Here is a 15430-nt window from a genome sequence, read left to right as displayed (position 1 = left end):
ATTAAAATATGAAAACACCATCAAGGCATCAAAGTAAAACAAAACTAGTCAATTACAACCAAAACATGAAAACACCAATCTTCAATCCTTACCTATCGGGTTAGGTTCCATATTTTAGTTTTTTTTTTTTTAAATATTAATTAATCAGAAATGTATATTATGGGTTAGTTTTTGGGTTTTAGGCCCGTTTGATTTTAATGGGTCGGTTTCTGAACCTAAAACCGAAACTAAAACCAATTTTTTGATTTTTGAAATCTGGTTTGATTTTGATTTTTCATCTATTTTTGTTGGTTTTTTAGTTTATGGGTTCAAGTTTGCTTACTCCTAATTTTGAACACATTTTGAATTAAAACCAACAACCACCACCATTACAACCACATCACTGCTGCTACCACCAGCATCCTGCAATCACAACCATCACACCATTGTGGTGTTGCTGCCACCACTATTATCAAGTTACCACCATCACAACCGCTATAACCCCATTGTTGTTTCCACTACCATCACAAACACTTGCCACAAATATGTAATCTACATGTTCCAACTTCCACATCATTCAATAACAACAAATCACAAAAGCAATCCAAGAGAACATGAAAAACAGAAAATTGGACAACAAATTCAACCAAAATTTTTTGGTCAAAAGCATACATTGTTTCTGGTAAAAACAAGGACAATAACACACAAATGAAACTTAAGAAATATCTTGGTTACAAACATTGGCGAACAAAACATCTCCATGATAATAGCAACAACAAAGATTATATCAAAGCATAAAAACCCAGACTATCATTTTTTCCATTTTCGGTGGACCCTCAACATTTCAAGTGGAAACAAAATTTCTTTGGGTGGATACTGAAAATCCACCAAAGTATTTTGGTCCTACTTTCTACGAAACCTTGCCCACCCACCACCTATCCCTCAGGTTTACATCCACGATATCTCTCACAAATAAAATAGGGTTAAAAAGAGAAGGAGATGTAGAAATTAAAAAATCCCACCCACCCCTTGAATAGGTTAGCGAGTTATTATCCATTATATATAGAATACAAGCAATAATTAAGGAGGAGAAGGGTCCGAGAAAAAGAGATAAACAAGCTATTAATGTTTTGGAGCTGCTGTGAGAGTGAGACTGTATATCTCTAGTGGCACAAACTGTGTTTTTCCAAACATGAAGTAATTTACACCACTGACACCTAAAATGTGTTGCTTTTGATATGGTATAACCACATACATGGGTTCCATAAGTCATATACTAACTAGTAGGTTGATGATGTGCCTCTTCATTATCTGCTGAGCCTCTTCATTTCACAACCATCATTCGTGTTATCCCGTAGCCATCTGCATGCCTCAGAACATCAACTCTAAATCTGCAAAGTCAAATTCTGCATGGTTTCTGTGGTTAAAGATCATCTCCTGTCAAAATAATTAAAGTTTCATGAACATGGTCAACTTTTTTTTTTTTTTTTTTTTTTTTTTTTAAGAAAACACTAAATCAAAGCTTGGTTAATCCAATGAGCTTACTAATACTGGTGTTCTTTCCAATTTACAAAACAGAAGAAGCATGGTAAATCAAGAACAACGAAGGAGGCGTGCTGCAAAGGCTCCATCAAGAGAATGGTTGACAGGGCTAGAGAAATAGTAACCCTCCTCACTCAAAAATTCAGGCGATATGTATCTCTCTGAAGACTCTATGCTGTATTCCTGATACATCAAGACACATTATAAAGGACCAAAATTGAAAGAGAAAACTTTTTGGGACCAAAAATGAAAAAAGAAGGATAGTAGCATACCTGATGCCTGAGAAGAAATGCAGCCACCCTCTGTTCATTCTCTTCAGGGTCAATTGAGCAGGTGCTGTATACTAGCACTCCACCAGGTTTTACCAACCTGCACACTCATCAAGCTCAACATAGACAAATATTTTGAATTCCACAAACAATTAATTAATATCATTACAAAAACTATTATGACAATTACATGTTTAATCCCCCCCTAGTATAGCTGTTTCTCTTGCAGTTTTGGTCCCAAGAAGTTTTCTCTTGCAATTTTGGTCCTTGTTTTAACGGGTCCTTTATCCCTGTTCCATGTTCAAAGTCTATATTTTTGGGACCAAAATTGCAGAAATCAGCTATACTTAAGGACCAAAAAATATAATCATTTTACCTGGAACAGGGACCAAAAAAAGTTACAGAAACCTCAACTAAGCACCAAAATTGTAAGAGAAAACCATTTGGCAATAAAATCGAAAAAAACCGGCTATACTCAGGGACCAAAAAAGCAATCTACTCTTAATTAAAATCATCATCCAATTTTTTTGGTTGTAATTACTCGATTATTCAGGTGTTCGCTTTATATAAAATTTCTTCACAATGTACCCGTTTGACCAGTTATATATAAAATATGCCTCACATGGAAGCCGCATCAAGAAGTTCATCTTGCAAACTTTTAAGTTGTTCCATATCTTCAGACTTTCTATTCCACCGTAAATCTGCTCTCTGCAAAATACTCAATTTTTTATATAAAAATAATAATAATAATATTGTGATGCAGGAAGAGGAATCAAAAGCATAAAAATACCTTGGAAAGAACACCAAGTCCAGAACAAGGGGCATCCAACAACACTTTATCATACTTCACATGATTATTCTCCTTAAACAAACAAACAAACAAAAAAAATCAATAATTTGGATCTGAAACAGTTTCTATTACAGGTAAAAGATAAAGTAAATTCCCCAAATTTGGTAGAAAGAGTAAAGCATGCTGGAAATTATAGAAAAACAAACACTGAAATTTGCTCACAGGAAATGAACGAAGATCAGCATGCACAGTAGTGATGACATCATCAAGTTGTTGCAATTTAGCTGTCTCTTTGAGGATCCTCAACCGCCCTTTGTTTATGTCAATTGCAGTTACCATTCCTACACCCCATAAAATAAAATAAAATAGATATGTTATATATATATATATATATATATATATATATATATATATATATATATATATATATATATATATATATATATATATATATATATATTGGTTTGGTTGTAGAAGGAAAAGTACCTTGGCCATTTAAACGGGCAGCCATGAAGAGTGTTTTCCCTCCCGGAGCAGCACAACAGTCGATTATGGTCTCTCCAGGTTGTGGATCAACAATAGAAATTACCAAACCTGCCCCTCAACCCAAGTGTATCATCATTAGCCATGAATATATATGGGTTACTAGATGAAATCCTGAGTGAAAAACACAACCTGCACTTTCATCTTGGACAGAACATAATCCTTCTTTTAGTAGTCCATCTTGTAAAACACTCTGTAAATATCATCAAATGCACCAGATTCAGATAACTAGGAGGGGCTTGTTTCTTTTTGAGTTAATGGATTAAGCACTTAATCTGGACAAGTGTACATGGCTGTTTCCTTTCGACTTTACTATGGAGGAACTGACTTTATGGGTTAAAACCAAAAAACCTGGCTTAATGTATTCAGACACTAACCCTTAATGCTTTTCCTCTCATGTTAAAATTGATGACTATAGTATTGTGAAGTTTGTTTTTAGAATGTAAGGGTAAAATGGTCATTTAGTCTGTCGTTCAGACAGTGTTGATTCAGTCTAGAAAAGAAACAAACACATCACTTTATCCAGACATACATTATTACCCATGAACCTACTTTACCCATACAGGACTTAACATGGAAAAAAAAAAATAGAAACATATTCCCTAATCTCAATTCTACACACAAGTCTTTCACAATTTTTTTTTTTGTGTAGTGTTTGACAATTGAGATATACCTGCATCCCCGTTGTGATACGAACAAAATCATCTAGGTGAGGAGAGAGCTCATAGGGCACCTAAATTTTTAACAAAAGTTGGTACCAAATTACTTTTTTTTTTAAATTAAAAAAATTAAAAAAAACAAATTTTAACAAAATGGGGAAGACAGAAGTGCACCTTCAAAGTTTCAAGTCGTGACACAAGATCTGATCGTGTAAAACCTTTTCCTCTATTAGCCCTGCCATAATTAATTCGTAGGAGATGATGATAACATTTGTAACATTTATCTTTTATTAAAAAAGAGAGAGAGAGAGAGAGAGAGAGAGAGAGGCATTAAAACCTTAAACTAAAACTGGGACTGCTGTTGTTCCACTTCATAAGCTTAATAGCTTCTTCACGTCCCATGTCTTTTGTCCAGCGCCTCACCATCCACTACGCTTCAAAGTTTTTAGCAGATAGACAGACACTATTTTTACTTAATGGTTAACCACTTCATCTACACAACTATACATGGCTGTTTTTTACTCTATTTTTCCCTTCCAACTCCTCTAGCGTTAAAAACGGATGAATACTGTGAATTTTTATTTTTTTTTGGAAATGTAAGGGTAAAATGGTCATTTAGTTTCATTCAGACACAGACCTTATGTATACAGCCACTTTATCCAGACATATAACAGTCACTTTAGCCATAGAGGACTTAATGGATAAAAGTAAAAGTGTAATTTTAGTGACATTGACATGGAAATTAGAACTTACAACTGGATGAGAATAAATAGTAGCAAGAGCTCGTGCTTGTGCTCGATCATCACCCTCTAGTTGAGGTGAAGGAAGAGAGTTGCTTTCCTGCATACAGTGAAACCTAATTTAATTTAAACTCCAAATTCACATTGCACTATTTGCACTGTATACAATGATTATCAAATAACAAATCCTTGTTTATTACTACTTTTGAATTTTTGAAAATTTGAGTGATACAAGAGAATGATTAAACCTTAAGTGCAACAAGCTTCCTTAGAATCCCATTCACCATGTTACCAGCACCCGGTCTAAGGGCAATTTTTGCAAGCTGCACGTTCTGCAATTTCACATATAATGTTGGCCAAATTCCATTATTCACTTTGTTTTAATTTGGAACATTTGCCTACAGGTTTTTAAAAACCATTATATTTACTATTTAGTATTACCTCATCTACAACAGCATATGAAGGGACCTCTAGCTTTACAATCTCATAGAATCCAATCCGAAGAATCTATAGAAAGCAATTGGATTTAGTAAGTTCAACAGATCAAAAACACCCTTTTAAAAAAATGTACCTGTAATAGCAGAGGCTCCATATGACTAAACGAGTTTGGATCATGGCACAAGGACAAAATTAAATAATCAAGGTATTTTCTCCAACGAATTGTACCTCCAACAATGTCTGTTACCTATAATCGGCCATATCAAAAAGATAAGATTTAATGGAGGGAAAATCAAATTAATTTATTGGGTAAGAGAAGGACCAATCTGAGATCTCTATCATCCAAATCACGAGTGCAAAACCCAAGTGTTCTTTCAACATATCCCATCTCGTTATCACCTGAACCCTTCCCTTTCTCGTTTAAAAGATCAGCAAAAGCACCACCAAACTCTATCCGCATTAACCTCACTGCAGACACTGTATGATCATAACAGAATAATTTAGGAACCATCGAATCGAAGCAAACAAAACACTCGAGTGTTGGAAATTCGTATTTATGCTACCCAGGACCTATTTCAGATAAGAAATTGCCCCACGGTTTATCAACAAAGATTAAAGTCTTACCAGCTCTATGAGGTGAGATTTCCAGACTCACCTTCTTGGGCTTGCGTTCTTGTTGAAAAGAACCTATTCATAGACAGCAACAGGTGTGAGTAGACAGACAGATAGGTAAACGAATTACGTAGAAATCATTAAGCGTGGAATAAGTAGATACAATCTTCATGGTAAAGAAAGAAGATTGCAGCTTAACTTCAATCTTGATGGGCCTTTTCTAGAATCGACATTACCTTTTCTGTTAGTTGTGCTTCTTGAATTTGATTCTCCAAACTTCAATGGTTTGCTAGGAACATCTTTATGCTTCTTCTCTGTCAAGCAAAACACTTTGATTGCAGGCAAGTGAAGAATTGTCATCAAAATAGTTTCAGAGGAAAAATAGAGCGACAGAAAACGGATATGGGGATTTTGTTTGAGCAGAGAAGAAGATGTGGGTTTTTTCATTTGGAGTTAAATATTAGACTAAAGTGCAAATTTGGTCCACGTACTTATTAAAAAAGTGTGAATAAGATCCAAAATCTTTTGAGCTTGTTGTATAGTGGTCCAAAATCAGATTTTTTTGTGGTTATAGTCCATTTCAAACGTAAAAAGATCGTTTTACCATTTTAGTTTCTTTTTTACATTGTTTTTATATTTTTAAGATCGTTTTACCATTTTAGTTTCTTTTTTACATTGTTTTTATATTTTTATAATATGGATATTATATTTTACTATGTAACTGACATATAACAAAAATGGGTTTTACATCTTCATGTGACGATATAATTACTTAATGTCTTGTTCTTGAATATTTTCATAGATATATTTTATACGACATTGATAATGGTCATAAACTTGTTATAAGTTATGTTTTTTCGATTCTGGTTCCAAAGTTCGAAATAACCAGTGGCCTGAAAACGAGATAAAATTTGTGTTTGGGAGAACCGATAATCAAACTGAAAACAACATTTCTGTTAACTGGTTCTGGTTCCGACTCGATTTTTCGGTAAAAAAGTTGATCCCTATCAAGGAGTGTATATAACAAAAGGTGAGACAAAAAGTCTACTATATATTTGAGGCTTAAAACATATTTATGATTTATCATGGTTTCTTCATTTATATAATATAAAGTACGTATTTTTTAATATTTCATCGATCCGTTATTATCCACCAGCTACTTATTTATATATTATTTATATATTGTGGTATTTTTTATATTATTCAATGATTATCTTTATTGTCTTTGAAAATGAGATAATACAAGTATAAATGCACTGATATCATGGTCATGGACAATGCATACAAAAGATACACCATGAGCTCACACTAATAATATACATGCATTGTTAGTGTATGTATATGATTAGTATTAGTCCATATTATTAATAGCATCTCTATATTATTAGTGTTAGCACATGTTGTATCTTTTGTATTGATGAGTATAGACTTAGTATCAATGTAATTATATTTGTATGTACATATATTATTAGTGTTCGACTATATTGTATCTTTTTGTAAGCATCGACACATGGTTTCAATAAATCAATATTATCGTATTTATACTGGCATTATCTCATTTTAGTGTTAGCTCATGTTGTATCTAATTTATTAAATATGTAAATTAAAATTATAGCATTTTATTTTTTATATTTTTAACTACATGATTGATAAAATAACACCTATATAAATTATGGTGTGTTCTTAAAAATAGAAGATTATAGGAAGGCCTTTTACAAAACATTTTCAAATAGACGAAGATAAATGTTTAATTAGTAAAAAATATTTCAAAACAGTTTATACATTTGAGAAGATTTTAAAAATATTTTTTTAATAGATTTGACATAAGCAATAAGCTTTGGACTTATTTAACCATGGTGTATGCTCTTATGTAGATGGAAAAATATAATTTGTAAATGAGAACATGTATAATGCCATTAAATAGTTACCGTTAACTATTAACTCTTTAAGCTATTCATCTTTTAATTGTATTCAATAAACCAATAAACTTTTCTTTACTGTTTCATTACACCGTTAAGTAGATTTCATCACGATATAATGGTATTGTAACACCTTATATTATATCCATTATATTATGTACATTGTTTGTTAAATCTAATATGATAAAATTGATTCAATGTTAATTTGGTCGGTTCAGTTTAGTACCATGGATTGAGACCCGACAATAACATCGTCCATGGAACGTCACATAAAGTTGGGATCAACTATAGTATTGTAATCAAACACACAATAATAAAGGTTTCTTAATTAAAAATAAGTAATTTAAAAAAGCAAAATTGAGAGTTATTTTGTGATTTGACCCCTAAAAACTACAAAAAAAACCATATTTTAAGGGCTAAAGTGGAATTATTTAGTAAGAAACGGACCCCATAGACTATCAAGCAAAGAGTCGAGACTGCTAATTGCTAAAGCCTAAAACCCTTGTTGTCTTGTTGGGGGCGTTGGTTGAATGGGTTCTGATTCAAGGGCCATTGAGATTGAAGTCCCTGTGTTCATCGACACCAGCTTAGGCACCCGCATTGCCATATCTGTCTCTCCTCATCTTACAGCCGCGGAATTTAAGAGTAACACGAATCTCTCCCTCCTCAACCCTTTTATGCTTAGATTCAAATTGGTTGAATGGGTTCTGATGCAAGTGCCATTGAAATTGAACTCCCTGTTTCGTTTCATTCCTAACTAATTTACTGATTTCATTTATTTTTCTCGTGCTCCATCGACTATTTTACCTATTGTAATACATGTAATGAACTAAAAGAAAGAATCAGGGTTTTGGATACGCGAAATTAACCTCGTTATCAAACGATTGCTCTATGTTGAAAGGGGTCAGATAGACAGATATTGTTTAGGGGCGTTTGGATGTGCATTTAACCGATTACTTTGAATGATTCTGATTTTAGGATTAAAAAAAAAACAATATTTGAAGAAGCTGATGATCATTAAAATAAAAATACCAAATTTAACTGGTTATCCGTACCTTTAAGCTATTGATTATCCGATCTTCTAGTTGTTCATGGTGATCTTGATTTATGTAGGAAAATTTGAGAGCATACATTCAGATTGCTACCCTGGAATAGGAAATATTAAAGTCAATGGATTGATGGTATAGCTAATTAAGCTCTTGTGTTACCTCTTGTTATATGCTTATTATTAAAAATTTCATCTTGTTATTAACCAGATCAAGAAGAAGTCTTACTTTTATCACTTGCCTGAATCAATGCCCATAAAGCATGCTTTCCAAGGTTCCAAAGGAACATGGTTTTTATACACAGAAGCATACCCTTTAAACAAGAAAATCCCATCAACCCCACAATCACAAGTAGTTGTTCATAACGGTTTATCAAGAATAAAGAAAAGGGAAAATGAACATAAACAAGGATCGGATGCTTATTCATTTGAATCAGTATCAGTTTCAGTTTCGGGTATTATCAAGAAGTACTTTTCTGTTTACGATGAAGTGACTTCAGTCAACCCAAGACCACAAGTGCCAAAGTATGCACCAGAGACTCCTCCAACAGTGACAAGTGTTAGAAGCTTAAAGGATCTGAGGAAATGTAGTGGTGTTGGAAATGGAGTGATTCTAGCTGCAAATAATCTTGGGGCATCAAGCAACAAAAAACGAGTGATTTCTCTATGCAAAGATAAATGTGATAAGTCATCTTCTCATGTAAGACATCCTGTTTTTGAGATTGGTGAATGAATGATTATGTGTGAAGACAATTTGTTTTACTAGTTTAACTATTGTTGGAGATAGTTTGCATTGTTGTAATTTTCCCGGTATCTTCAACCAACGACTTATTATATAGTTTTTCTTGATTTGTCACGTCATATTTTCACCATCTTTATCGAATAAAATATTATTAATTTAAATCCATGGTTGCAGAAATCGGGATTAATCGTTTGGCGTTTTCCAACCATTGAGGATTAGAATATTAATCGGAAATTTATGATTAATCGGGTTTGGCGGGATTAATCGGTCAACGAAAATAAAAAAGTCAAAAAAAATACTTAAAAATTTCAAAAAATCAAATTTTTTTACTCCAAAACTTTCAAATTTTCAAATTTTTAAAATTTCAAAATTTCAAATATTATATCAAAATGTCCATAATTTTGTATTTTCAAATTACAAATTTTCTTATTTTCTAATTTTGATGTATTTATTTTTCTTAAGATATATTAATATTTTATTAATTTTAATATTTTATTAATAATCTATGGTTCCCGATTAATCTCCGTCAAAACCGATTAATCCTTTAACACCAGTTGACCGTCGAGTTACCGTTCAACGATTTTTACAACATTGTTTAAATCCTCTCTAATCATCAACCATTTTTAAAAAGTTTATTTTTATATAATTAATCAATTTATTTTATCTTTATTAAATATTTTATAAATCACCTTTATCTAGCTTGTTATTTTTAAGCATATGTAATATTTATAAAATTAAAACGTAATTTACAATAAAACTAAATAAAAACAATATATCACCATAACATCTAATTTATTAATTTTAAACATATGTGATATTTATAATAATAATAATAATAATAATAATAATAATAATAATAATATGATCGAACTTAATATCCAATAGTGGAGATTAAAAAATAATTAATCAAAAAATAATAAATTTATAAAGCTTAAAGAAAAATAAGGAAGTAATTTAACATTATTAAAAAAAGAGAGGTGATGAGTAAAACATAAAACTCTAAAAATTACATTTAATACAATATAAGTAGTTGGTATTGTTGATATAAAACACAATTCACTACAATGGTTAAAATAAAATAAAAAAAGTCTGTGTGGTTGATTATTTATATTTGTCGTTCTAAAAAAACTTATATTTAGGCTTATATAGTAGGGATATGAAAGTTCTTAAGTTCTTCAATTTTTGTTGTTTTTTTTTCATTAATACCTAAAGTTTGTCAAGTTTTTTTTTTTTTTGTTATCTGTAGTAACAGGCTTTTAGGTTAACCTGATATCAAAAATATATTAATATTTTTAAAATATGTCTTTATATTTCTAAAAAACATAAAATGCGTATTTATACTTCTAAAAATATATTTATACGATGTTTGGTTAAACTTTTTTTTGTCATATACAAATTAATGTTAGGGCTTAAGGTTTTTAACATAAAGATGAAAGATATGAACAATAAAGAAGATGAGGACATGTTCATCATTAGACATGGATTTAGAAGAACAATTTTAATTTAAGACAATTCAAGAAGATGGACGTTAACGTTAAAGAACATGTGTTGATTCAGAAACACTACGAAACTTATTAAAAGTTAAAACAAATACAAAAGTTATTGGCAAAACGTGTAATTCGCCTATATTCTAATATAATTACAAAGAATAATAATCATTTAGATACTTATAAAAAATACTTATTTTGAAGGCAACTAAATATATGATAGCAATTGCCTTCTTATCAAGTGGTAAAATTCCCCGTAGGTAAAGTCCTCTAGGATCCAGTTGCATACTTTGTCAAACCAATAAACAAAACAGAATATAACAATTGAAACTTTACATCAAAAACATAAGAAAATTTTATAAAATGTCATATTTAAGATTTCTCAAACACTTGAATAGAGTAGTTTGTATAATTTAGCATCTTTATAGTCGGTCCGTGTTTATTGCATTATTAAAAGTCAGACATTAACTTCTTCCCCACACTTTCTCTATACTTCAAGAAAGTTTATATACACAAAAGAGCAACAAATTAAAACCCAAATGATGATTTTTGTATTTAAGTACAAACAATAAATCACAAATTAAATTTGTTATTTACTATCAAAAGTCACAAATGAGAACTAGAAATTGCGAAAAAAATGAAAATTGAAAAGTATTGGCAAATCACAATTTTTGACCTGTAAATAGGAAATCAACAGTGTAATCATGTGGCTCCAAACTAATCTTCTCAAAAAAAAAAAAAAAAAAAAAAAAAAAATGTCATTTCAAAAACTAATGTGGCTCCTAGTTTTCCTACTTAACTTAAAGATAAACCTTGTTTTCATGTAATAAGGGAATCAAAATGGTAATCTAATAAAGAGCATAATCATAATTGGGAAGTTGGTTGCTCAAACCACAGTTGTTGAATCAAATTAGATGTAATTTTCATCTTCACAGAAAAATTCATTCCCACATAGATTGCATAACCATGAACTCCAGGATGTACCCTCCCTATTCATCACTATCTCTCATCAATAAACAAGTTTAAAAAAATAAATAAAAAAAAAACTAAATTTGAAATTAAATTTCCATATATAGGTTTATGTCTAATTTCAAATTTAGTATTGCTCGTAAATGGAATAGAGATGACATTTTGTCAAAGAGTTGATATGCATAATATTTTACCAGTTATTGATCATATGGGTCGTGTGGCAAACCATTAGGTCCATCAATTCTGGAAGAGGCAGACAAAAAATCATGCATTATTTAAGATGTAATGAGCAGTTAGTTCTAAGTCTTTTTTACAAGAAATTTCACAGAAATTTCATTATATGTTCTTTAGAAGAAAAAAAAAACTACACTTCTAATGATATCAATAAAATTGTAATTGGAAATGGGGAAAAGTAAAACGTCTGATGTTGATAATAAGATTGAACCATTGCAAAGATGGCAACATGATACCTTATAATAGGTGGATGCTCACATTCAGTGACCGAAACAAAAAATAATAATAATAATCTAACCCATTAACAAGAGAAACGGAGCGAGTGAAATACAAATATGTGGTGGAAACAGATCGAGAGGGTGATGGGGATGAGGGTCGTCGGTTGTTCTCTATCTATCGGTGGCGAAGGTAAAGAGCGAAAGAAACATATGTGAGAAAGAATGGGGTTGGAGGGAGGCGATGACTGGTCGGTGGCTAGAGTGGTGGAGAGTTGCAGGTTGTCGGAGATGTGGGAGAGGAAGTCGTGTCTTGAAATAGAAAAGATAGGAGGGAATATATTTTGAGCAAAATAGGAACACACTTCTACCTTTTTTTTCCAATGCAAACTTATGTTTGAAAAATTAAGAGACATTTTTAGATTAAGAGGCAAAAAATAAGATACAACCAAACACTTTAAATCTGAATTTTTAAAAGGTTACTTCTTAATTTTTAAATTAAGAGGCTACCAACAACCCCTTAACCAAAATAAAATGGGATAGGTTGGAATTTTGATGCTGCATTGTCATGGATTAAAGCATGACTGGTGCAATGTAGTCTTGCTGAAAGATAATTATGGTTTTCCGTATCGGAGTAGTACCATAGACAAAACTATATTGTGCAATTTCTTTTTTAAACTATATTGTAAAATATTCTTGGACACATGTGAGAAAAACCAACACAAAACAAAACAATTTCTAGTATTTTGATTATATATTAGCTGTGAAACTCATGTATTACATGAGTTAACTTAAAAAAAAATAATAATAAATATAAATGTCAAAATATTTGAGAACTTTGAATTTTTAAGAAAATAAAAAAAATAATGAATTATTATAATGAAAATATTTTTATCTTTTACATTTAAAGAAATAATTTAAATAAAAAAGAAACTAATGAGCTTTAATTGTGTAAAATTTGAAATTAAAAGGTAAGTTTATTAATTAAATTAATATCTATTTATTGTAATTATTACATTATAATATTATGTGGAATTTAATAAAACAGAAAAACTCATAAAATGACATGTAAAAAAAATTAATTCAAAATCTACTCTAATAAATGAAAGTTTTTTTCCACATGTCCTCTTCTCTTTCACTTGGACACATGACATTTTCTAGAATTTTTAAATTTTCTATTTTTCACTTGTCATTTTACTGTATTTTTCATTTTATTAAATTAAAATTTCATATTTAATATGTAAGGTAGTATATATGTAAGCTATTTTTTAGAAAGAGTTTATATATATAATGTATTCAATACATTAAAGTCTCATTAATTTTAATAATTCAAATTTTTTCTTATTTTTGTTATAAATTCAAAATTTTCAAATTGTTAAAATTTCATATTAATTTTTTTTAATTAAACTCATATAATACATGGGTCTAAAATCAAATTTGACAAATTAAATGAGAGGGTGACAAGTGGTAAATTGTTAATACAAAGTGAGACAGGTTTCTCAAAAAATTAATACTATTATTAATGATAATATGTATGGTTAATCCCTATATAATTAAATTACTGACCTCTAGAGAAAATTATTATAAGTCTCATTTAAGTGTTCCGTATATCAGATCAGATTACGAGTATATATGTAATAGGTACCACCGGAACATACGAATATATTCCAATTCCATACAGCTCTCTCGCTTTCTCTTGAAAAGCCAGTCATCTCTTTTCATTGCGATAAAAAAAATCTCCTAATGTCGGTATGAATCGATTCTCCTTCTTATTTCTCAATCGTTGTGTACTTGTGTTAAGTTTGCTATTTGCTAAATTCAGTATGCTTATTACGTTTATATCTGTTCTCTATGATCGGAATTTGTTGGTGTAGTGTTGATTGATGGATTGTTTCCTTCTTCTTCTATTCCTGAACTTCGATTTGATAGTTTGATTTGTAAGCATATAGGCGACACTAGTTGTTACCTGTGATTTTACTCTTTGTTTTAGTTAATTTGTTTATCCATATTAGTTGGTAGATTAGATGAAAGGACAACAATTAATGAAAGCTTGTGTTTGTTTTTATGTAAAGTTCTTATCTGCCACATTTGGAAGTAACTTGTTCTGCATTTCTCTGTTTGCTTAAGAAATTTGCTGGTAGGAAGTATCAATCTAATCGTTATCGTTATATTATAGTATATATGAAGCAGATCCTCGTGAAACCTAGAAAAAGATGTAGAATTTAGGTGCCTACATACTTGAAAATATCAAATTGAAGGAATTGAATTAGGATGGGTGGTGTTATCTATCTGAAGCTGCTTCTATTTTGTATATCAGGTTTTTATGATTATCATTCATATACATATCATGGTTTTGTAATCATACTTACGATGATCTAATTCCAGCTCATATATAATGGATAAACTGCCTGCATAATGATCTCCATTTATTTGTGTTGGTAATTTTTGTGTTATTAAATTAACAAAACAGGAAGAAAAGGGTTTGGGGATTGGGATGTTTCAGCAGAGGGTTTCACTGTGATTTTCAATAAAGCCACAGGGATGAGAAGAAAACAGGTGGCAAACCGGAGTCACCACCAACCACTTCCGATCCTCATGCTACTGCCACCGTTAAGCAGCCTCAATATGTAAGTGCTGTGTCATCTTTTTCACTGATTACTGTTTTAATATCTTATCAGCTAACCAACTTATTCAAAATTGAATTCGATTGCAGAGGAAGTGGTTTTGCTGCATAAAAGCACCTCATGCGGAACCCTGACACCGGCCGCCGTCGCTGCTGAGTTTGTTTTGGTTGGAATAGCCAACTTTTTAAATTTGCCTTATGTATATACCAACCAACCAACGGAATTCATTGTTTATTGCTTCTACTCTTTTGGTACGATAATTCTAATGAATCTCGATCGAAAAAATTACCAACGTTTTATTATTATTATTATATTATACTATATGTTAACCAAAATCAAATCAAATCAACCCTAGCTTGTAGTTAATTCGTCTTCTTCATGGTAGACCTGTAATGATCTGCTTGTTGTTTCACTTCCGAACACTTGTCATTCTTCCCGCCGGACCCGTCTTCAAGATCCTGGCAACCTGCCGTTGCTTTCCGGTCACCGACGCAATCAGTAGCCGAAATACCTCCGCAATGATCTCTGCACAGCTGCGAAATCTCTCCGGTGTCGAGTTCCTTCTCCACCCGCTCTGCCTCCATCGTGGCTGAATCTTCAGGGTGATGCTCTTGCTCTGCTTT

The 15430-nt window shown here is 31.3% G+C and overlaps 2 protein-coding genes and 1 long non-coding RNA gene across 3 annotated transcripts; 2 read left to right on the top strand and 1 right to left on the bottom strand.

Annotated features, from left to right (window-relative positions):
* Positions 1–1073: 1073 nt before the first annotated feature.
* LOC111907969 (uncharacterized) lies at positions 1074–6005 on the bottom strand. The gene is made up of 18 exons (XM_023903781.3): positions 5809–6005; positions 5585–5647; positions 5283–5437; positions 5094–5207; positions 4964–5029; positions 4771–4854; positions 4536–4622; positions 4120–4211; positions 3957–4017; positions 3797–3856; positions 3256–3316; positions 3067–3174; positions 2803–2921; positions 2581–2652; positions 2413–2498; positions 1794–1890; positions 1525–1704; positions 1074–1416 (listed from the first exon to the last, which is right to left on the bottom strand). The coding sequence occupies exons 1-17, from the start codon at positions 5930–5932 to the stop codon at positions 1573–1575; spliced, it is 1581 nt and encodes a 526-aa protein (XP_023759549.1). The 5' UTR covers positions 5933–6005; the 3' UTR covers positions 1074–1416; positions 1525–1572.
* A 1956-nt stretch (positions 6006–7961) lies between these two features.
* Positions 7962–9392, top strand: LOC111907970 (uncharacterized). Its single transcript, XM_023903783.3, has 3 exons — positions 7962–8136; positions 8605–8672; positions 8748–9392. The coding sequence occupies exons 1-3, from the start codon at positions 8022–8024 to the stop codon at positions 9267–9269; spliced, it is 705 nt and encodes a 234-aa protein (XP_023759551.1). The 5' UTR covers positions 7962–8021; the 3' UTR covers positions 9270–9392.
* Positions 9393–13832: 4440 nt separating this feature from the next.
* Positions 13833–15106, top strand: LOC122195137 (uncharacterized). The gene is made up of 3 exons (XR_006185161.1): positions 13833–13932; positions 14654–14810; positions 14897–15106. It is a non-coding gene; the product is annotated as an uncharacterized LOC122195137 (long non-coding RNA).
* The last annotated feature ends 324 nt before the right edge of the window (positions 15107–15430 follow it).

The sequence above is a fragment of the Lactuca sativa genome, chromosome 7, assembly GCF_002870075.4.
Source record: "Lactuca sativa cultivar Salinas chromosome 7, Lsat_Salinas_v11, whole genome shotgun sequence".
Lineage (NCBI taxonomy): Eukaryota > Viridiplantae > Streptophyta > Magnoliopsida > Asterales > Asteraceae > Lactuca > Lactuca sativa.
The sequence above is the reverse complement of the archived record's forward strand: the minus strand, read 5'-3'. Positions and strand labels throughout refer to the sequence as shown.